The 20,935-nt window shown below is 53.4% G+C and overlaps 5 protein-coding genes across 5 annotated transcripts in view; 3 read left to right on the top strand and 2 right to left on the bottom strand.

The window, feature by feature from the left end:
- GUITHDRAFT_137092 (hypothetical protein) overlaps positions 1–4,109 on the bottom strand; it is a gene marked incomplete at both ends in the record, with an annotated part of 5,590 nt that extends 1,481 nt beyond the window's left edge. The window contains 6 exons of the mRNA XM_005835081.1: positions 74–1,654; positions 1,885–2,396; positions 2,480–3,186; positions 3,239–3,389; positions 3,500–3,678; positions 3,821–4,109. Coding sequence (XP_005835138.1) covers positions 74–1,654; positions 1,885–2,396; positions 2,480–3,186; positions 3,239–3,389; positions 3,500–3,678; positions 3,821–4,109 — 3,419 coding nt within the window. The remainder of the gene's footprint in view (positions 1–73; positions 1,655–1,884; positions 2,397–2,479; positions 3,187–3,238; positions 3,390–3,499; positions 3,679–3,820) is intronic.
- Positions 4,110–5,465: 1,356 nt separating this feature from the next.
- GUITHDRAFT_151940 (hypothetical protein) lies at positions 5,466–6,625 on the top strand. The gene is made up of 2 exons (XM_005835080.1): positions 5,466–6,017; positions 6,129–6,625. Exons 1-2 carry the CDS (start codon positions 5,473–5,475, stop codon positions 6,556–6,558), a joined length of 975 nt encoding a protein of 324 aa, XP_005835137.1. The 5' UTR covers positions 5,466–5,472; the 3' UTR covers positions 6,559–6,625.
- A 196-nt stretch (positions 6,626–6,821) lies between these two features.
- On the bottom strand, positions 6,822–9,709 carry GUITHDRAFT_106232 (hypothetical protein; the record flags this gene model as incomplete). The annotated part of the gene is made up of 15 exons (XM_005835079.1): positions 6,822–6,878; positions 6,932–7,039; positions 7,198–7,330; positions 7,382–7,461; positions 7,513–7,563; positions 7,611–7,661; positions 7,865–7,924; positions 7,973–8,095; positions 8,144–8,265; positions 8,317–8,403; positions 8,465–8,522; positions 8,582–8,650; positions 8,698–8,786; positions 8,839–8,920; positions 8,966–9,709. The coding sequence occupies 15 exons, from the start codon at positions 9,707–9,709 to the stop codon at positions 6,822–6,824; spliced, it is 1,914 nt and encodes a 637-aa protein (XP_005835136.1).
- Positions 9,710–13,083: 3,374 nt separating this feature from the next.
- On the top strand, positions 13,084–14,262 carry GUITHDRAFT_162546 (hypothetical protein). Its single transcript, XM_005835078.1, has 3 exons — positions 13,084–13,904; positions 13,966–14,057; positions 14,107–14,262. Exons 1-3 carry the CDS (start codon positions 13,088–13,090, stop codon positions 14,194–14,196), a joined length of 999 nt encoding a protein of 332 aa, XP_005835135.1. The 5' UTR covers positions 13,084–13,087; the 3' UTR covers positions 14,197–14,262.
- Positions 14,263–17,886: 3,624 nt separating this feature from the next.
- Positions 17,887–20,935, top strand: part of GUITHDRAFT_162545 (hypothetical protein) — a gene marked incomplete at its 3' end in the record, with an annotated part of 3,620 nt that continues 571 nt past the window's right edge. Inside the window, exons 1-17 of the mRNA XM_005835077.1 lie at positions 17,887–18,031; positions 18,291–18,367; positions 18,415–18,475; positions 18,530–18,583; positions 18,634–18,664; positions 18,711–18,746; positions 18,801–18,867; positions 18,923–18,983; positions 19,031–19,103; positions 19,205–19,282; positions 19,453–19,503; positions 19,587–19,672; positions 19,824–19,886; positions 19,942–20,005; positions 20,164–20,238; positions 20,492–20,546; positions 20,734–20,821. Of these exons, the coding sequence (XP_005835134.1) occupies positions 17,894–18,031; positions 18,291–18,367; positions 18,415–18,475; positions 18,530–18,583; positions 18,634–18,664; positions 18,711–18,746; positions 18,801–18,867; positions 18,923–18,983; positions 19,031–19,103; positions 19,205–19,282; positions 19,453–19,503; positions 19,587–19,672; positions 19,824–19,886; positions 19,942–20,005; positions 20,164–20,238; positions 20,492–20,546; positions 20,734–20,821 (1,158 nt within the window). The 5' untranslated portion in view covers positions 17,887–17,893. The remainder of the gene's footprint in view (positions 18,032–18,290; positions 18,368–18,414; positions 18,476–18,529; positions 18,584–18,633; positions 18,665–18,710; positions 18,747–18,800; positions 18,868–18,922; positions 18,984–19,030; positions 19,104–19,204; positions 19,283–19,452; positions 19,504–19,586; positions 19,673–19,823; positions 19,887–19,941; positions 20,006–20,163; positions 20,239–20,491; positions 20,547–20,733; positions 20,822–20,935) is intronic.

The raw sequence follows: 20,935 nt of genomic DNA, 5'->3' as shown, positions 1-20,935 counted from the left end.
CCTCCCTCCCTCCCTCCCTCCCTCCCTCCCTCCCCTCCCTCCCCTCCCTCCCCTCCCTCCTCTCCTCCCCTACCTCGCAGTGTCCGCCTTCATGATCGCTGCGTTCCCATACACCGCGTTGCATCCTGCAGCGTTGGGCCTCCCGCTCCTCACCATCCCGAACACATCCAGAGCAACACCAGGGGAGAAGGAGAGGAACGGAGTGACCATGGTTCCCGCAGCTACGATGCTCCCGTCCTCCTCCTTCACCTTCACCGTCGTCACCTCCTCCCGCTGATTCGCACTCCCAACCAGCTTCACCCACTCCGGCAGCCCCGACGAGACCTCGTACTTGACCAGGAACGAGTCCGACCCCGTCCCCTGCGGCCGCAGGAAGCCGCTGCAAGGTTCTGATGCGGGGGCTCCTCCCTGCTCTCCCACCTTGAACCTCCTGCTGCAGCCCAGCGGCTGCCGCGTCACCCCAAAGTCAGCTGAGACCGAGCTCTGCTCGCTGCTCCCGCTCGATCCCAGGGTGCCCGCAACCACGACGAAGGTGACGGCAGTGAAGTCGATCGCCTCCTCCCCGTACCTCCTGACCGCCTCCTCCATGCTCGGTGCGTAGAAGGGGACGGAGGAGGCGTCGCTGGTGAACTCCGGGCGGTTGCGGAGGAAGCGAACGCCCTCGAAGATGGAGGAGGAGGAAATCACGATCATCTGACTCAGCCGTTTGCTCCAGGCAATGCTGCCGTCCTCGTTGAAGCAGATCACCAGGCTGTTGTATCCTCCTGCCGGTCCATCGTAGGTGAAGCTCTCCGCCAGAGAAAAGCTAAGAAGCTGACCTCCTCCTCCTCCTCCTCCTCCTCCTCCTGCACAGAACACGCTCATGCCGGGTATCCCTCCTTGGCAGCTCTCTACACTGACAGTCTTGACGGAAGAGGAGGGTGGAGGGCCGAAGGTGGCGGAGAGGACGAGGAAGGAGGAAGAGGCAGAGAACGACTTGACGCGGTTGACGCCTGACTGCGCGCCAAGATCTGAGAGGAAGCGAACCCACAGGAGGAGGAAGGAGGACTCGGTGAAGAAGGCCTTTCCCACGAAGCCAACGGAAGAGTCGGAGGAGGGCAGGAGGGAGGCGACGGCTGCCGCGAAGGACTGGGAGGACTGAAAGTTGAGCTGGGGAAAGGAGATGTTGACCAGAGTCGAGCTCGCGCGAACGCTGAGGGTACCAGCGAAGTAGAGGAGGGATCCGACGGTTCCTTGAGGAAAGGAGGAGACGAGGGGAGGAGGAGGCTGCATGACGTTAGCGGGGGAGAGCGTCAGCATCAGGGGGGAAGGAAGAGCTGCCGAAGAGGAGGAGGAGGAGGCGACGCCCTGGACGAGCAGCTCGAGGATGCCGGTGTCCGTGAAGACCGCGATGAAGCCGCTGGAGGAAGGGAAGCTCCGATCGATGCGCATGGAGGAGCAGGAGGGGCGGGAGTTCGGGTCAGCCACCCTGTAGACGGGTGAAGGGCAGGAAGGGGCTGTTGACTGCTTCATGCTGAGCCCTGTGACGGGGTCGACGTTGTAGAGGATGGCGGGAGACTTGGCGAAGACGCCGGAGAGGATGAGCCTCCTCCTCCCGCTCGGCGTCGAGTAGAGGACAAGGTCGTCAAGGCTGAGACTCCCTCCGTCTTGCAGCCTGAGGTGACAGTGAGGAGGGGAAGAGGGGAGAGGAAGACAGAGCAGGAGGGGGAGGGGGAGGAGGAGAAAGCGAAGGAGGAACAGGAGGATGAATTTTGGGTATGCGAGAAGGGCGTGTAGAGCAGGAGCAAGAAGAAGCCGCAGCCGCAGCAGATGCAGGGAGAGCAGGAAGGACAGGAAGAAGTAGAAGCAAGAAGAGGAGGAGGGCAGCAGCAGCAGCAGCTCTACCTTCCATCTGTGCAGTCACCGGAGAAGACGCACGTGAAGGGCTCGGCTGTTGTCAGCCACGAGCAGCTGCCGGAGGCTTCGAAACGAGCGAGAAAACTCCCGACAACCCCCGGTAGAAGAGCCGCAGAGCAGCTCCTCCCCCCAGCTGCCTCCCTGACCTCCCCCAGCTGGAACGAGCTGACCCCCCTCGTGGTCCCTGTGGCCATCGAGCCGAGCAGGGAGCCGGAGACGAAGATCGCCCCCGTGACGGTGTCAACGGCCAGCGAGCTGGCCTGCAGCTGGGAGGTGTCGGTCAAGGGCTTCAAGAAGCTGGACCACTTCATCTCCACGCTGCCGTACTGAAGGAGGTCCCCAGCTGAGAGATAGGAGGCGCAGGAGGTGTGCATGACGTGTCCGACTTCGCCCTGCGGGATGGCGACCTGGAGGGGCTCTCGAGCCATCGTGCCTGGTGGGATGCTGCAAAGGAGGACTGAAGTTTGCGGGGAGACATCCTGCCTGGCTGGGTTGCACGGCTGGAAAACAGCAGAGGGAGGGAGGGAGGGAGGGAGGGACAGGGACTTCAGCTGGAATCGAGCAAGGCAAGAGCTGGACGTACCTGACAGGACCCTCCGCAGTTGTTTCCCGTCTCGTCCCCGACAGCAGCTGTGAAGCAATGCTCGGGCAGACAGTCCCTTCCTCCCTCATCCACCTTAGTCTCGTCGAAGTTCTGGACCCCATCGCTACAGTGCTCGTTGAGCTGCATGAGCTGACAGGGCTGGCAGTCGGCCCCTCCGCAGTCTACCTTATCCTCTCCCCCGTTGAGCAGCCCGTCCCTGCAGTGCGAGGGGAGGAGCATCGGGTCAGAGGGCGCGCTCCCTGCCGTCCACTGCGACAGAGGGTACCCGCACTTGGCTTCCTCCTGCCCCACCCGGATCAGAGGGCGGCTGCCGTACAGACCGAAGTTCTCCCCGTAGACTGTTAGGGTCCCTCCCCCTCCAGCTCGGCCCCTCCTGGGCCAGAAGCTCGAGATTCTCGGCTGCCACGATGAGACTGTCGGGCACGATACCGCCCCCTCCTTGGGCCATCGCCCGTCGTCCCAGTCTCTCCTGTCAACATTCCCCGTCGCTGCCTGACCGTTTCCTCCCTCCCCCTTGCAGACTGACTCTCCAGCAGCCCGGGAGCAGAGCCTCGACGTCCCATTCCTGCAGCATCCAAAGATCTCCCCTCCAGCTGTGGTCCTGCTGCCCGGTAGAAGCTGCAAGGACACTTGAGAGAGGCGGGTCCTCTCCTCCCCTCGGTAGTACTTCCCTCTCAGCTGAAGGCCTGCAAGGGAACGTGAGGGAGCTGGAGAGGCAGGAGAAGCTCTCGAGTCTACCAGCAATGTGCCAGAGAGCTCCGACGAGATCTTGCTCGGAGGCCGGACGGAGCTTGAGGTATCCGGAGTTCCTCTTGCTGATGAGGAACCACTTGGAGGAGGGGAGGAAGTTGAGACAGGTCGCAGTGCGCACGACTCGGCCGGGGGTAACCTGGATGGGAGAGGGTCGGTCGAGAAAGAGGGACAAAAGGGAGGAGGAGAGAGGGAGGAGGAGAGAGGGAGGAGGAGGGAGGGAGGCAGGGAGGCAGGCAGACTTTTCACCGCTCCGAAGAGACCAAGCTTCGATCCGCAGCGGGTGCTGATGATGCTGCGAGAGGCGGTGAACGAAGTGAGAGGAACGAGAGAGCTCAGGTTACATGTCGGGTTCGTCGCTGCTGCTCTTCTGTCACTTCCGTTGGGAGGCAGGGGAGCGAGAGGAGGATGAAGGGGAGGATAAGCAGCTGCGAGGTGCGCATAGCTCTGCTCTCACAGGTTGCAGCTCCAGCTTCACCGTCCCATCACTGAGGGGGAGAAGGAGGGAGAAGACAGAGGGAGAGGCGGGAGACGACAGATAGGAAGGAGGAGGGGAGAGAGAGGACTGACCGGGGCCCAACCGAAGGAAGCTCTCCGGGAACAGGTACCACCAGGTGGCTTTGCTGTTCAGCAGACTGTCGGGGCTCGCGATAGCGTCATCATAGACTACGACGTCGAGGGTGCCCGAATCAAGAGCAACCCTCCAGTCCTGCCATTGTGAGCTGAACGCTGCGTCAAGCCAGTGCGGGTTCAATGGTGGCACGAGCAAGAGAAGGTACCGGTAGTCTGATGTTGACCAGAGGATAGTCTGCGAGGTAGCTGCACATAGCAAGAACGTAGCGCAGAACCAAAACCTCATCTCGTTCTGCCGTTTGCCAGGAAGCAGAGCATATCTTTCATCGGGCCATGCTGCATGTACATTTAGAGAGCATCCTCTTCTGTCAAGGCTACAGTCTCGCCGATCGATTTCACAATGTTGCTCCCCAACCCATTCAACCGTCCCTCCGACCCCTCCCCTCCCTCCCTCCCTCCCTCCCTCCCTCCCTTTCACTCATGGTCCTTCCTCTCCCACCTACTCTCTCTCCCGCTCAGTCGCTCTCAGTCGCTGCCATCTCCCTCCTAAGTTCGCTATGCCCATGTCTGCATGCCAGGCTGTCCCTGAACCTCACTCCGAGGCTCGACGCCTTGCGCGCGTCCATCGCAACTCAAGTCTTATCTATTTGACTACCCCTGTCAAATCCGTTTGTCCGATCCTGATCCCGGAGTCCTGAGCATGCCAGTGCCGTCGCTTGCGTGGTCCTTTCACGCTTTGCTCTGTTTCGCCTTGCTTTTCAGTCAAAAAAGAAACTTTTATGAGCGGGGGGCCGCGACTGATGAGCCTCACTGCCGTGAGCCCAACTTGCAAAGGGCTCAGCCCGGCCCCCCGGCGGTGGGCCGGGACTCCCGGAAGTTCTGGCTAGTTTCACAACGCATCATGTGTGCTGAGAGTGGCGGGGCTGGCCAAGTAGGTCACTGCGGGTCACCATGTCAAATCCCTTGCGAGTTGGGCCGCCGCAATGGACTTCAGGGAGCCGGCGGGCCCGAGCGGCCCCCCGAGTCTATTTCTGGAGCGCCGGTCGGAGATTCCGTTCCGAGAGCAACGGCAGTAACGGCCGACAGACCAAAACCACGGTATGGCTGCGGCCCTGAGTGGGAAAGAGGGGACGTGGAGGAGGAGAGGGAGAGGAAGGAGAGATGAGGAGGAGGAAGGCAGGATGAGAGGAGGTAGATGGTGCAGGATGACAGGAAGGAGGCAGGGACGCGCCTTTGATGGCAGTACCCTCAGTGATGGCTGTAAGATTGCAAAGGGAAACGAGAGGGTGTGCGATAGATGATTGAGGGGAGCAAGTAACGTGGGATAGGAAAGCAAGGCGAGATGGTGGAGTAGGAGGTAGGAAGGTGAATCAATACTATGATATGTCATGAGAGTGAGGAAGGGAAGGAGAGGGAGGGCAGAGGAGGAGGAAGGGAAAAGGGACAGACACGTCCAAAAGGACGCACGATGAGTGAAGCCATAGAAGGAGATGATAGGAGGAGAAATATGCGAAGGGCACCTCTGACCATTGGTAGTGCGCGAGAGATCTTGACCCCATGGCTGTAAGGATGGCGATGTCGGAGGAGCGATGAAATCTTCAACACCTGGATCACCTGCTAACATTCTTGTGTAGGGTATGTACGACAAGATGGATTTCTGGAAGTACCTCGTGGGTATCTGCAGCGGCCACAAGCTGGAAGCAGCAGGGCACGGCAAGTCGATCGAGGCGAATGAGGAGGAGAGGGCGAGGAGCATGCGGCATAGCGTGGGGCAGGTCACCAGGGAAAGGAAGGTTTGCTGCCTCGGGCTGGAGCTGGGGGAGTCCAAGACTGGATCCATCGTGGTGATGCGGGTGTTCTCAGACAATGTGGAGTTCCATCAGAACAAGGTGGAGGCGGGAGACAGGCTGCTGGCTGTTGACAGCAACATCGTCAAGGGGTACGACCTTGATGTCGTAGCAGCACTGCTAGAGGGCCCTGCAGAGACAGCAGTAAACCTTCACCTTGCGAGGCCCCTGCACGGCAGAGGAGGGGAGAGCTTTGATTTTGTTTTTGTCACCCTGATAAGAGACAATTCGATCATCGAGTCCAAGTTCTCCAGCAGCAGCTTCAACCTCAAGGCAGTGCCTACAGTTCCTCCCATCTACGCTGACATCATCTCTTACGGGTCCTTGAACTACCAGTCCAAGACAAGGTGAGCTGAGGCTCCTGTGCTCCTTGCTACCCTTCACTTGTTTTCTTCGCCCGTGTTGCGATGAGCATGTCAAGTCAGGATGGTTACTGACACCTTCCGCCTTGATGGCAGAGGCTCCAAGGCGTCGCATCGGCAAGACCCTTTTTTGTACGAAGATCGAATAACACAGATGAAGTTTGTCGAGGCAGGAGAAGCTGCAAGAAGAAAGTATCAGGTGAACATGGCTCAGAGTCAACACAGAAGAGCTGTGTCAGTTCAAGATGTTCGAAACAAACAGTTGCGTTCAAGAAACCTCTCGAGCGACGACGAACTCAAGTCGACTGTTTATTCTCAGCACAGCCATCAGGGGTCCTCCCAAGAAACAGCCTTGAGGCCGGAGGACATGCCCATATGGTTCAGCGCGCGTAAGAGTAGGGCTGAGGACAGGACGAGCGTGGAGGGATCTATCAACAAGCAACTCCACTTTGACGATTCAAGCACTGCTTCATCGGAGACTTCACCTCACGGTCAGAGCATCAACAGTATCGGTTCTCCGTTCTAGCTCACTCAGTACTGTTGGTGTTTCCGAAGTATCGCTAGACAGCGCGAATAAACACTTACGATTCGTGGTCCGCAATGCACAGAAAGCATGGCTACACTCGTAAAGCACTTGTCACTGAGGTAAAGTGTTTCCAAGATCGATGAGAACATGATTGGTTATTCTACTGTGTCGAGTATGTGGCGTGGACATTGAATGTTGTACTGTACAAGACATTCTTTTGTGTGGAGCTGTACTCTCACAGTCTATGCATACACCATCTGAATCTACTGCGCGTACTCTGCGTATCCCTCGTCAGAGGTATAGAAGGCCACGTTCCTTTCCTGCAGTGGGGATGCTCAGCCGAACTCAGTCACGAGCCTCACGGTCCTCATACCTCGTCATACTCTCCCAGGCCGTCAAGAAAGACTGACTTCTCGTGCAGCTTCCGCTTGCAGGCGATGTCGACATCGCCCGGAATGTCGACTTGAGATTCCACCACAATCTGCGAGCAGAAGTTCAGCGACTTGATCGCATCGAGTCATGGAAATCTGCCTTGATGAAGAGCAAGATGTGCTCTAGCGCTAGCGCTAGTGCCGTTCGCCCGTACATCTGACGTATCAAGATCAAATCACGACATACGCACCATGAAGCAAGGCCAACCGTGATGTTGGGAAAGTAGTACAAGACAGCATTAGATGTGAAGCAGATATACGCGCTCTGCGTAACAATGCTCATGATCACTATGATGTCCAGAATGATCCCCCATGCCCCCACTGTCTGCGAGCATCTGTACCTAAAGGACACTGAAAGTTATTTCCTGCCCCCTCTGATTCGTGGGACTCACAGAGGTCGTCGCAGAGAGAACAAGAGTTGTCGTGCTCTTCCTCTGAGCTCAAAGATGCTCGTTGCAACGAAGATGAGAATCTGATAGAGAGCTGGTCAGCTCTTGAAGCTTGCTGTACCGTAATGCTGCACCATGAGCGGAAACGCTGATCCGAACAGCAAGATGTAGCCTAAGTCAACCACCTGAAGTTCATGTCAACAGGGGCTGCTTTGAGCCTGGCAACTGATACCCTTGAGTCGAAGAAATGGTCAATCCCTGGGAACGAGGGCTTCTTGAACTCCTGTACACACATGCTGATCAGATCACACGCATATGAACGATAGATCATCACATTTTCAACTCGCCCAACCTCCTCTTCTGTTCACGGCAGGTGGTTGTCAGCGAAAGCAAATAAGTGCGATGACAGCATTTACCGATATCATCGACTGACTCCTCGTTTGGTCGATTGGATGTTCGCATCATCTCGAATACTCTTCTGCTCACTAGCCGAGTGAGGAACACTATAGAGACAACAATCTCCAAGTAATCGACACAGCTTGACCCCTAAATCACACATCAGATCCCGCTCAGAAGAATCTCGCTTGGCCTCACCGGACAACCCATGTATGCACCAAAAGGTTGATAGCGATTGTTCAAAAACGCAACGCAGAATATCGGAAAGAACTCGTTGATGAACGTGATCGACAATAGTTTTGAAACATACGCATTTCGATACTACAAGGCAAGGTTAGAACAGCCACCACAAATGTGGATCACAATGACCTGCGAATCGAATCTCCAGTTCTCGAGGGCAGTGAAGTACTCACAAAGATGTTCTGATGCCCAACGGAAGGCTAGGATCAGGATCGCCTGCAGTAGAGTGCCGATAACCCGAGGAATCCACTCTGAGAGAATCAGTCATGGCAGCCCTGGGGGTCAGAAAGCTCTGAGCAAACCGGATCCTCCTTCGATGCTCCCAAGACTAGACTTCAAAACTTCCAACCCCAAAGTCGTTAACGTGATCAGAAAGATCACACCAGATACTGCGGCAGAAAAGTTCGGCTACTGCTATAACAACAAGAAGAAGAGATAATGCAAATTCACCTGCGGTCACGCTCGCTGTAAGAAATATGCTTCTCCAAATTGGATCGGGATAGAACTCCTGGTTGAAAGAACTTGTTACACAACCTCGAGATCGCAAGAATGGCATAATAACTCAACCTCTTTCGAGGTGATGTTGTTCAATCTTTTGTATGTCTTTGAATTTTGTACAAACTCTCTTCGGTCGCTCTGTTGGAATTCAGAAAATGTTTCATGGTATCAGGTCCAACGGGTACCTCTTTGTCTTCATACTCGGCAAGGCTCCATTCATTCTGATATATTATTTCAAGTCTCTTCCATTCACTCGTCATGAAAATGCCCCAGGCTGCGACTGAGGTGAAAAATCAGCTTTCATCTCGTAGCTTCGCACGATTCACCGAATAGCGAGAACAATGGAGTGAACGGATTGTCGACAGAGCCCGATTGTATTGATATGATTTGCGCAGCAAATACTAATACCTGCACCAAACTCAATTCATCAACCTCCTCATAGTTGCTTGTTACCCCAAGAATGGCAGGAATCCACATCATTTTCAGCGTGAAACCAAACCAAGCAAAGTAAAGAGCGATCTCTTCACCGAAGTACTCGCGGATGTCTTCTATCGGCTGCTTGTTGGCATACGAATTTACCCAAAACTTCTCCAGCCACTCCCTCTTGTTCTCTTGATGCAATGGGAAATGATCGACTATCTTCTCGTCTATCTGCAGCTGTTCCAATATGCTGTTGCCAGGTTCGCAAGCCTCCTTCTGCATCAGTTGTGGTCCTAGCACTCGCTCATCAACGTCATTGAGCAGGAAGTGAATTATGTGTTGTTGCTGGCAGCTAGAGAACACAGTCCCCTCTGTCGACTTCTCATAATGCGGAGCAAGATGTCCCTGGAAATGCATCCAAGCGCCTGCCCCTTTGATCTCATTCATCTCGTCGTCCAACTTCTGAAGTCTTAGTCTGATGAGCTCATACTCTCCCATGATTTCTGCTATCATCTTCTGTCGTTTTTCGGCGATGGACACAAGAGCAAACATGTACTTGTTATCAGAGCTCATGAACTCTCGGACGATGATGTCAGCAGATCGGAGCTTATCCAAGATAGGCTGCATAGTTAGCTTAGCGTAGGACACACCCTCACCACTTATCCATTCATCATCCGTCTGAAAGACAAGAACATAGCTTGCCAATGTAAGGGGGAAGCGAGGAATGGGAAACTGTCGCTTTTCCTCTGCTTGGTAGCCCATCTCCAACAACTTCATCCTTTCTACCTTCAATGTCTTCGAACGAAACTTTGCCCCGTGTGCCTTCGCCTTTGAGCCCGCCATCTTCTTTCCCACTGCATGCTCCTCCCCTGCCTCCCCCTGCCTCCTCCTCCTCCGTCCCGTCGCCTCCACCATGAATCCTGCGCGCGAAGAGACAACCAACCAATTTCAACCCCCACCCCTACCCTAACATTGCAGACCACCCCCTCCTACAAATATGTTACACCACCCCTTCTCCTACTCCAGAACGTACCCCCATCATGACCCACCCCAGAAAGCCGATGCCGTTCCTACTGGTGACGAGAAATGAGCGATGCCAGCACCGAGATGGCTGTCGTGCTGTCCTGCGCTGCATGGTGGAAGCTGCTGTCAGACGCTCCTGTCTGAATGACAATATCGACATCTGATGGCACCCTCTTGATGCCGTCCTCGCACGTTCATGCTCGTAGAAATAGAGACAAAAGTTCATGCTCTTGTGTCTGGCCCCAATCTATCCCATGAAGGCTCAGGAGGAAATATGAGGCTAAAATGACATCCATCAGCTGTTAGGGAGGGTGAAAAGGAAACAGAGAGTGGGAGGGAGACGCGAGAGAGACAAAAATCATATCGCTAAAAGTCCAAGACAGTTGATTCGTAGAAGCGTATTCTTGTTTTAGGCGAATGACAATCCTTCATCATCTGCTGTAGCATGTCATAGTGATTGCTTTCTTCCAGTTTCACCTTCATACAACTGCAGTGCATGACATCCTAACAATTGCACTGACACGTTTGGGAAGCAGGCGGCATGTTAATGCTTTGTTCAAGAAGCAAGACGTTTTCATCCTTTTGTGCCGCCGGTTCCTAGAAACAAACATGCCATGGAAGAGGTTTTTTTTAAGCTTCACAGGCATCTGCCTCGTTAACTTTGGTAAGGGGACAAGAGTAATTGAAGTCTCGAGATGTTCTAATTGCTCCGTATGGCAGGTTGTTGCATTGAATGCTACACAACTCAACAGCCGTGCGTTGTGAACAGTGGATACGATGGAGGCTGTCTGCAGGCAAACAAGGGAAGAAGTAATGTTCAACGTGGCTCAAACTTCATGCAGGACATCGGAGTTCTTGTGAATTGCAGCGCAGGATCGGCATGTTTTACAGTACGCTCGTCATGAACTCATCGGCGGACTGACCTCTCGTGAAGAACTTCAGGGTGGGAGCCCCAAGTTACTACTATCTTGAGAAGAGCTGCTTCGTTGAATGCAAGACCAATGTAAGTTGAAAGTTGTACCAGATGGGATTGCTGATACATTGCAACAACCAGACGACAGGATGGACGACAGGTGATGGGATCCAAGTCCATCAGTATCAGCAATGCTGCACTGAGTCGAAATGTATCTTCTTTGATGTGATTTCAAATGGATTTATGTATTTAAATAATTCCATAGGCAATTTCGCAAATTTCTTGCCGAGTCGAGCTAGACCTGAAGTTGGCTCAACGGATCGTATTGAAAGATTTTTTGTGGTTCTACTTTCTTGTATGCTGCTACTCAAGCTGTAGATGTCAAATAAATAAATGATGCATGTTAAATATTGAATTTACAGTGTCCTATCCAAGTAATAGCTCTTGTTGTACTCATTGAAATGGTGCATGGGGAAATTCTGTGAACTTTGAAGTTGCCAGGCGCGTTGCTTTCACAACAATTATGGAACTATCCGCTTTCTTTGACTTCCTGATGACAGGAGGGGGTCCAAGGTGCTCTGTTTCCGGTTCTTGATGATTTGGTGGGGTTCTATATCCTCGCGCCATCAAGGCTCGCTGGTGCGCATTCTCGACTGCAGGCTTGATTCCATGCTGTAGAACATCCTGTGAGAGCCATCTGAAAGTACTCTGTGAGCCCACAAGGGTATGTCCCAGAGCTACATTGAGTAGGATCTCTTCTATGGTACAATTGGAAAACACATCGTGCTCATCTTCTCCTGTGGATTCCCCCCAAGATTCCAGGGGTAAAGTTGCATCAAGCTCCTCGATACAATCTGAGCATTCCACTTCGCTCAAGATGGTGACAGTCGCACGGGAGGAGATTGATCTCGATTGATCCATATCGTCCTCCACTTTCGCTGCCTTCCCTATTGACATATCTGCTTTCAGTCGAATAATCTGGGTGGAATTATCTTAAAGTGTACTAGAGGTCTCTCAGAGGGGTGCAGGAGCGAGGAGTACTGGCGAACAGAGGAGCAGGAGGATTCTAGGAAGAACAAGCAGGACAGGATGAGGAGGCAGGAGGAGGGGATCAAGAAAACTACGAGGGTTGATGCTTGCTAAGGGATCCTGCCTGCAAGGCTACCCGATTTTAGACTTTGGTGGATTTGTGATGGGTAGGGGTTCAACATTTGGGGGTAGGGGTACACATGGATAGATGCTTGTAGTTTGAATATCGATGAGCCAATTGAAGATTTTGTGTGGATAATGATGTACATTACAATTTCAGGGGTGTGTGAAAATGTTCTGGTAAATGATGTGGGTAGGGGTCCATCATCCCGTAAACGAGTTTTGGGGCACAAAAAACATTTTAAAAGGCGGAGTAATAAAGGGGTCCTAGGAAAGTGCTATTCCAGTACCGTGGTAAAAGGGGTAAGTGGTCGTATTCGATAGGTTTTAATTTTTAGGGCTCTATTCCCTCTCCTAGGACTCAAGAGGTAGGTGTACCCTGCGGATTAAAAAGGGCCCTAGCCTTCCAAGGTCCTAGTGGAGTTTCCCGTCTCTCCAGGAGGGGTCCACCAATAATCTGGGGATGGGAGGGGGTTGTGTGTCCCCTTTCGTGCCCGTCAGCGTGGCAGGTTCATTTTCATGACTGTGAGTTCACCCCGAAGGTCAGTCCTGCTCACTAGGCCTTTACTCAAAGTTAAGTTAAAAATGGCAGTACCAGGACAATCAGGAGACTGATACTCTCTTTACTCAAAGTTAATTAAGACTCGGACTCGGGCCCAGTTACGGGGCCCGGGGCCGGGCCAGCGGGCCCGGCCCCGGGCACGCCGTACGGTGCCGCCGGGCACGGGCGGCTCGCGCCGCGGCCACTGGCGCTCCGCCGGCTCCGACGGCCTTCTATTATTGAACTCTCGGTGCCCCCGGACCGAAAACCCCTTGTTTCCTCACAATATTATGGGGAGAAGGTAGGGTACTATTCCCCGATGGCCACCCTCCCTAGCATGCTCCCTGAAGACTAGTGACGGGTCCAGCACCAATATCGGTACCCTTAGGGGTAGGTACCAGAAAGCCTCTGGAGTACCCGTCCAGTTTCATCAGAGTAAACCCCACCCCTTTGAGTGGAGTGTAACACCACATGGATAAGGAGGGGGTAGTCTGTGAAGGGTAATTACGAAGAGCCGCGACAAAAGGAAATGCGGGCTGCAGTAGCTGCCGCCTGTGTTGTGGCCGTGCTGTGCACGATGGTGGCGCTTAACGAGAGGGAAATCCATAGCCCTGCATTCCTCCTCCTACAGAAGCAAACTGGACCTCAGTACGCTCCTCTCCCCAGCTTCCATGACAAGCAGGGAACCAACCGTGCTTTCTTGAACAAGGGAGACGGAGACGGTCAGAGCACCAAGAGCAGGGTTCAGATGCTTGCTGAGAAGGCTGGACCCCAGTACGCTCCTCTCCCAAGCTTCCATGACAAGCAGGGAACCAACCGTGCTTTCTTGAACAAGGGAGACGGAGACGGTCAGAGCACCAAGAGCAGGGTTCAGATGCTTGCTGAGAAGGCTGGACCTCAGTACGCTCCTCTCCCCAGCTTCCATGACAAGCAGGGAACCAACCGTGCTTTCTTGAACAAGGGCGACGGAGACGGTCAGAGCACCAAGAGCAGGGTTCAGATGCTTGCTGAGAAGGCTGGACCCCAGTACGCTCCTCTCCCAAGCTTCCATGACAAGCAGGGAACCAACCGTGCTTTCTTGAACAAGGGCGACGGAGACGGTCAGAGCACCAAGAGCAGGGTTCAGATGCTTGCTGATACTCCCAAGTTGAACTATATCCCTCTTCCCAATGCTGGGGGCATGGGCACCAACAAAGTGTTTGCAAATGTTGGAGATGGTTCCGGCCTTGGCCACATGTCAAAGTTGAATGCCGAAGGCACGAACGTTGCCTTCATCAACAAGGGAGATGGATCTGGACAGAGCACCAAGGCCCTGAAGACCCAAAAGTTGTATGAATGGTCGGCTGGTAAGCTTTCGTCACCCGTTACAAGCCTCGTTTGTTTGTGTTTTGACATGGACAATGCCAGATATGGAGGGAACCTATCTTCCCGCAGATCAGTTCTACACTGGCGCAGGAACCAAGCAGATCAACATGGCTGGACCCGCTTTTTCTCACACGGTACTTGTCATACACTTTTTTGGGACTCAAGCTGATTTTTGTTTGACAGGCGACGGATGAGAACAATCTTGGTGGAATTCCAGGAAGCCAGCCTGCAAACATCCTTCCCTACGCCAGCAGCTACGTGATTGGACATTAAGCTTGTATAGTGGCAGTCTCACGACAAGTTCTTGTTTTGATTTAGCATGAAATGTTTCTTGATCCCACTCTTCTCACTATCAATTCGAATCAAACAGCTATGTCTTTGGCGAACACGAGCCAAGAGATCTATCCACTTGTGTCAAACTTGCTTTTGCGTTATTTATCATTTACAGAAAGGACCGTGCGGTCCAGATACACTACATCTTGTACGTTCAAGGTTTCGGAGATGTGCATTGGATGATTACTTCCTGAACACCATTCTCATCTGCATCCTGTCAACGGTTGCGCGATGTTCAGTTGTCTGGTAACTTGGCATCATCTTTGTGTTTTGGTTTGCGCGATCTTGAACGTACGAGCTAATATCTACACCGCCAAGTTCCTGAAGTTCCCTCTCGAGATCGGAAAGGCTCCTCTGCAGAGTTGGCCACTCAGGCGTGGAATCGGATGAGGAAACCCTCTGTATAGTGCTTGCCCATGATTTGCACGGGCAGGACTGTCCAAAATGGCATTTCTTCTGCGTATTTCCTTCCTGTTTCACGGCATGCGGATTGGTTTGCGCGCTGGAATCATGTCTTCCACAGATTTGTTCTGCGAAAATCTGACCACTGACAAGCAGAAAGACTGAGATTGACAAGAGCACACTTCTCATCTTCAGGCAAGGCCGCACAAGACTAGCATCACTGATATCCGGGAAAAGCCTCTTGAACAAATCTTTTAGCAACCTGATAAGAAAGTCAGCCTACATACAACGTATCATTTCTAGAAACTGTGCTTTAACCCTCCGTATTCTGCACTTTGATGTTCAAATACCTCCACACTCCCCCACTCTTTGATTTTCGCACCCTTAGAAGAATCATGTTCTATTTTGATGGGCTCTACGCACCACAAAATCGACAGCAATACGTTTTCTACCTTATTCCTGTTTGCCTTGACTGTGATCAGTACCTTTCCACCCTTCATCCTGATCCAAGTTCCTTGATTGCTTTTGTTTATACTCTCTGGCAACCGCCAAACTCATTGCGATCAATTCTCAATTATGTCATTTTCTTGTGATTCTCATTTGTATCTCAAAAAGATTGTTGGTAGCCTTCCTTCTATGTATACCTGAGTCTGGACTCACAAAGCTTTGACCTTTTCAATCTTTTCTCCCTATATCGCTCTCCCCGTGATTCTGAATCTGCCTCTCTTCCATCAGCACTTTCAGGCTCTCTTGTCTTTTCATCTTCCTATCGTCTCCATCTTTCCTCCCGTCGCTTTCTGTCTCTCTTCGTCAACCATTGGCCTTCTACTCGCTGCATTCACAACGTCCCTGAAATTCCTTGCTCGAGGGGGATGGAAAATGGAATGGGCAATAAAGGGTAGGGTGATCTGACGATTGGTATACGTACTTGATCACCGGTATTTCATCGAATTGAATGCATTGAAAAATTAGGGTAGGGTACTAGGACAATGGGGTAGTGATGCAACAAGAGGGGTAGGGGGTGGGGGTCGTATCTTTGGGGTTGTTGAGATACTACTATAATACTTTTAGGCAAACCCCCTTAAAATTCGTTCTAAAACTGAGGGCCATGGTGGGGTACAAATAAGCAGGGTGTGTGACAACAGTGAAAGTGGAAGTACCGGGTACAATCATATGATGAGATGGGTAGTTGCAGTCGGTCATCTGAAATTCGAGGGTGGGGGTACGATCAGACTTCTACGGATCTGAGCGATAGGGGGTAGAACGGAAGGTTTGATTATGTAAGCAAGGTGGTTCATTGGTGTTGGTGGGTGGGGGTAGTGGAAAGAGGGAGGGTATACGTCCGGTAGAGGATTCAAGAGACTTTTGATATGTGGAGTTCAGAGAATTTTGCAGCAGAGGCGTCGATGGAAACGCGGAGGTCATGTGGATGGGTAGATGTTCAACGAGTGGGGTAGGGTGTATTTCCCTACGATATGATAGGGTGGGTGATCGAAGGGGAAAGGATGGGGGGCGACGGGGGGCGAGTGCTTGTAGTTGAAATAAATGAAACAATACTTGAAATTTAGGGATAATATTTGAAAAAGTGTATAAACTCTCAGATACGGCCCGGACTCTGTTTTTGTGTCCCGTGACCCATCTGTTTTTAAAAAATGTATCCGCAATAAACCACCATTATAGTAGGTACAAATTAACCTACAAATAATATATGAACCCCTAAACTCACGTTGTTTCATATTTATTAATTTTATCTGTCTCTCATCGTAACTCAAGGGTCTCATCCCGTAATACTAAATGCCGATCGGATTTACGACCCCCTTTCATGACATCACCTCAGGCTCGCCGGAGCCGCGACTCGGCGAGGGCCTCCCGCCGGGAGGGCCGGGCCGCCGCCCGGCCCGGGCCCGGGCCCGGGGGCCGTCCGGGATGAGATGATGGCAGGAGTGACTGGCAGGCGTGCGGCGGCAGCATTGCCATTCAATCCGACCGTGGCCTGAGTCGCTCAATCAAGCAAGTTTGAACTTCCGCAATTGCCGCCGCTAAGCCTCTCACTCCGAAGCACTGGACTCCGCGGCCTGTCGATCGCGCGGCCGGGTCGGACGGCGCCGGGATGCGGCGCCGCGCGGCCGCGCAGTGACGGTCACAGTGACACCGTGCAGGCACGGCGGCGGCAGATGGGGCCCCGGGCCGCCGGGCTGCTCAGTGACTCCGGGAGGCGAGTGTGACGCCGGCGGTCGGTCACCGGCCCGGGGGCGGCCCGGGCCCGGCGACCGTCCGTCACGCCACCATCATGATCATGATCCGATCCGCTCAACTCAGTTGATTCGAATCGGACCGTGCCAGCTCGGACCGTACTCGCCCGGCCGCGCCGGGACGCCGGTTGGCCAGCAGTGCCACGGTGACTCGGGGACTCCGGATGGGACTCCGGGACGGCCGGCGCCGGGCCACAGCTGATCGGTACGCCGCCGGAAGCGCGGCTCCCCGGAGGCTGACTCGGATCACTCGGCCCGGCCCGGCGGACTCGGGACGAGTGCCAGACGCCGGTCAGTGGCCCGGGGCTTGGGGACGCCGGGGGCCTGATCCCGGGCCCGGAGACGGTCCGAGCTGTGCTTTCCATAGTACTGAGAAAAGACTGAGTAGCCTGTCACGCTGCCACGGACCGTACGGTACCGTCCGACCGGGCCCGGCCGGCCCGGGGCCCGGGCCGGCCGCCGTCAGGGCTGCCAGGGTACGCCGATCCCGGGATAGGACCTCTCAAAGCCTCTTTTTTGCGTTTTTTTTGTGTTTCTTTCTTTTCGTTTTTTATGAGTAAAACTTCAGTAGTAACAGTCCCCTGCGGTACGTAGTAGGGGTACCAAGGCGATGGAGGATAGACGTAGGAGTCAGGATGAAGGGTGTTCACGTTACTGATCTTGGGGATGTGATAGTGAAGAAAAGATTGAGATTGTAGTGGTTATGGTGACAATGACGATGGAGGGGTAGAAGGAGGAGAAACAGAAGGAATAGGATTAGCAGGAGGGAATTCGATGGAAATATGTACAGGAGAGAAAGCAGAGCAGGGATGTCATGCAACACTAGCGATAGACTCTCCGTCGCTCTGCTGTGCGCTCGGGTTGAAGATGTTGGCACTCATCGTGCACATACCGGCACAGTCATAGAGGAGGAGAAAGAAAGACGATGGCGACTAAAACGTGCATGTCAGTGCAACAGGGTTGACTCGTGGTTTGCAGGCAACATGGCAGACCCGTCTCGAGAGACCCGGCCATTCCCGATCTCGGGAGGAGCGGGTCGAGAAGAGGAAGGGATGGGAGAGGAGAGTATGCCGGAGGCTGGGTCATGGGTCGACGCTGTTTCACGATCACTGGAGATGTCGGTGAGTGCAGGACCCTTGCTCAGTCCTCCTGTCTCACTTCCTTCATGCATGATGTTGATGATTGAGAGGATGCGGATGGTGGTGGTGGTGGTGGTGAGGAGGAGGAGGAGTATTTCGTTGAGGAGGAGGGAGTGGGGTGAGAAAGTGAGGTAGGCAGGGGGAGGGGAGGAGGAAGGAGACAAGGAGTGACGTCTTGGTCCTGCTGTGTTGCGATCGCTCGTTCGGATCATGCACAGAACCTCTGCTGACAGGCTTGCAGTACTTGCTCAAGAGTCGCTCCCCCTGGGTTTACAGCGAGACCATGTCAGCAGACCCCATGGAGGAGCAGAGGGCGAGGCAAGCCCGGGCATCGTGTCCTCCTGCTCTTCTGATACTAGTTGCAGGTCGCTATCGCATGCCTCGGCGCAGCCTCCCATCCTCAGCACGTCCCTCACGTCGCAGGAGGTGACGAGTCGTGTCCCGTCTGCGCTGCTTCTGCGTGCTGAGATGAACTGGAAGGCGAGGGAGACTGGCGAGCATTCGTCGCGCTCCAACTCGTTGATGTTGATGAGGGTGAAACTTTCGCCGGCGGCTGGTGGCGCTTGTGGTGACTGTGGTGATAGGAGAGCTCGGGCTCGCACATGAAGAACATCGGTGACGCCGCATGCTGTGGTTCTGAGAAGTCTGACGGTTGTGTCAGGATTGAAGTCGTTGGAGGACTTTGATGTAGCGCAGAGTATGCAGAGAAGAGGATTGTGCGGTGTGCCGTAATGCTCAACACGATGATCAGGAGGGCTGGGTCAGTATGCAGCAGAGACAGAGAGTCTGTTGTCCGATCATGACATCATGGGAGGAAGGTGAATAAAATGTGCTTGTTCTAGACGAACTTGCTGACCTTTTGTTATGATGAAGTGGACGATCGTCGGCAAGGATATCCGCGACAGGAGAAGTCGCTCTCTCCTCGTTCGGACAGGTTTGTGCTGTCCGTGTGCTGCTTGCGGTCGCTGATGGAGTCGCAAGACTGTCTTCAACGCCCTCAACCTGTTGATGGGAGTTGGGTTGTTGAGTTTGCCGTACGCTATGAGACTTGCAGGTAAAATGCGAGGAGGAGGAGGAAGAGGAGGGACGACGAGGAGGAGGAGGAGGAGGAGGAGGATGAGGTGTTGTTGTTTTGAAAGCGCTTGCTTGCATCAGGATGGTTCGGGATGGTCATCCTCCTCATCTTTTCTCTCTTTACTTGCTACACGGCAAAGCTGCTGGGTCGACTGCAAGGTTTGTCCTTTGTCTGCTGTTGGTAATCGATGGACGTTGTTGAGATTGTGATGATGGAGCAATCACGATGTTCGATATTATGGCGGGGATTGTAGGGGAGAGGATGCTGCAGCATAGCAGCAGCGGCACCTGTGGATGATGATGATGATGATGATGATGATGTTTTGGAGGATTAGAAGGTATTGGAGGAGACGAAGGTGTTGGTGTTTGTGGTGGTGGAGGTAGAAGTGGTATCGGTGGTGGTTGTGGAGACAAGAAAGTTGTAGAGGATGATGCTGGGAGGAAACCTAACCCTGCTTATCAGAGTATACCCCGAAGAGCAAGCTTCGTGAGGGACCGGGGGCCTACACTATCTATGGGTTTCATGATATGGGCAAGACATACAGATTGGTACGGTTGACGTGCAGTTGATCTCTTTGACAGGTTATGTTGTCTTCGGGAACTGGGGGAAACTATTCATCTCTATCTTATTCATTGCTGAAACTTTCGGGTGCTACGATGGAGAAGTCGGGGAGTGAAATCCTGACTGTTGTCGTCACAGTTACTGCTGTGTTACTTGATCATCGAAGGAGAGAATCTGCATCATCAGTTTGCAAATGTCGCGGTAGCGATGCGAACCTGGTATGTGCGACCTGTTCACTCGGAGGGATTTCTTGCAGGTGTTTCAAGATTGGGCGAGGCAAGACTTCATGGTCCTGTCCGCGGTCCTCTTCCTACCAACAGGTTGATGAGAGTTGTCTTCATGTCGAGCTTCATCTCAACCCAATTGATCGTGACGATGTTCACACCTGCGCTACACTCGTGCTGATCATCGCAAGCTGCTTTTTTGCATCGTTGTTGTCCTGTTCGTGTTGGTGACACATGCCTGGTCTTGCCATCAGTTCTGCTCCGGAACTTGTCATGGTTGTCTTACTTCAGTGCTCTCGGCGTCTTCTCTTCTATCATGCTGTTGGTCGGTGAGTTTGGGAGGAGGGAGTAAGAAAGGAGCAGGAGAGCAGTGAAGGAGAGAGAGAGGAGGAGAGCAGTGAAGGAGAGAGAGAGAGGAGGAGAGCAGTGGAGGAGAGAGAGAGGAGGAGGGAAGGTGGGCCAAGGTGGGGTAAGGATAACCGTATTGAAAAGAAGGATTGGGAAGGAGAGGAAACACGAGAGGAGATGAAAGAAGGAGGGAGAAGAGGGGAGGGTAAAAGTTGCTGAGCATGTTTCCTTCAGGGGTTGCGATCACCGGACTGTGGGAAAGCATTCCTCCCAACCAGAAGTACTGCAGGTGAGGTCGAATCATCGATCTTGATGTCAATAATCGTGATGGTGACGATGATGATGACGACGACAATGACGATGACGATGGAGACGGATGATGATGATTGTGATGGTGGTGGTGGTGGTGATGGTGATGATAATGATGATGATGATTTCCTCCTCCTTCATTTATCTCACGCTGTCGCGGGTCACAGTGCTCCTTGCACGGGAAGTTTGATTCGTCCATCCCCGACCGACGACATTCACTTGGACTCGCTGACGAAAGTGATCGGCTTAATCATGGTAACCCTCCCTCCCTCCTCTTCCTCCTCCTCTCCTCTCCTCTCCTCTCCTCTCCTCTCCTCTCCTTGTCCTGACTTCGCCCCCTTCCCCTCACTGCCCTGCCCTGAGTCTGCC

Source organism: Guillardia theta, assembly GCF_000315625.1.
Source record: "Guillardia theta CCMP2712 unplaced genomic scaffold GUITHscaffold_23, whole genome shotgun sequence".
Taxonomy (NCBI): Eukaryota; class Cryptophyceae; order Pyrenomonadales; family Geminigeraceae; genus Guillardia; species Guillardia theta.
The sequence above is the reverse complement of the archived record's forward strand: the minus strand, read 5'-3'. Positions and strand labels throughout refer to the sequence as shown.

Coding starts and splice junctions, on each gene's coding strand:
- GUITHDRAFT_151940 (XM_005835080.1), top strand. CDS start 5,473: ATGGATTTCTGGAAGTACCTCGTGGGTATCTGCAGCGGCCACAAGCTG. Junction 6,018..6,128: donor AACTACCAGTCCAAGACAAG/GTGAGCTGAGGC, acceptor CCTTGATGGCAG/AGGCTCCAAGGCGTCGCATC.
- GUITHDRAFT_162546 (XM_005835078.1), top strand. CDS start 13,088: ATGCGGGCTGCAGTAGCTGCCGCCTGTGTTGTGGCCGTGCTGTGCACG. Junction 13,905..13,965: donor GTTGTATGAATGGTCGGCTG/GTAAGCTTTCGT, acceptor GGACAATGCCAG/ATATGGAGGGAACCTATCTT. Junction 14,058..14,106: donor GACCCGCTTTTTCTCACACG/GTACTTGTCATA, acceptor TTTGTTTGACAG/GCGACGGATGAGAACAATCT.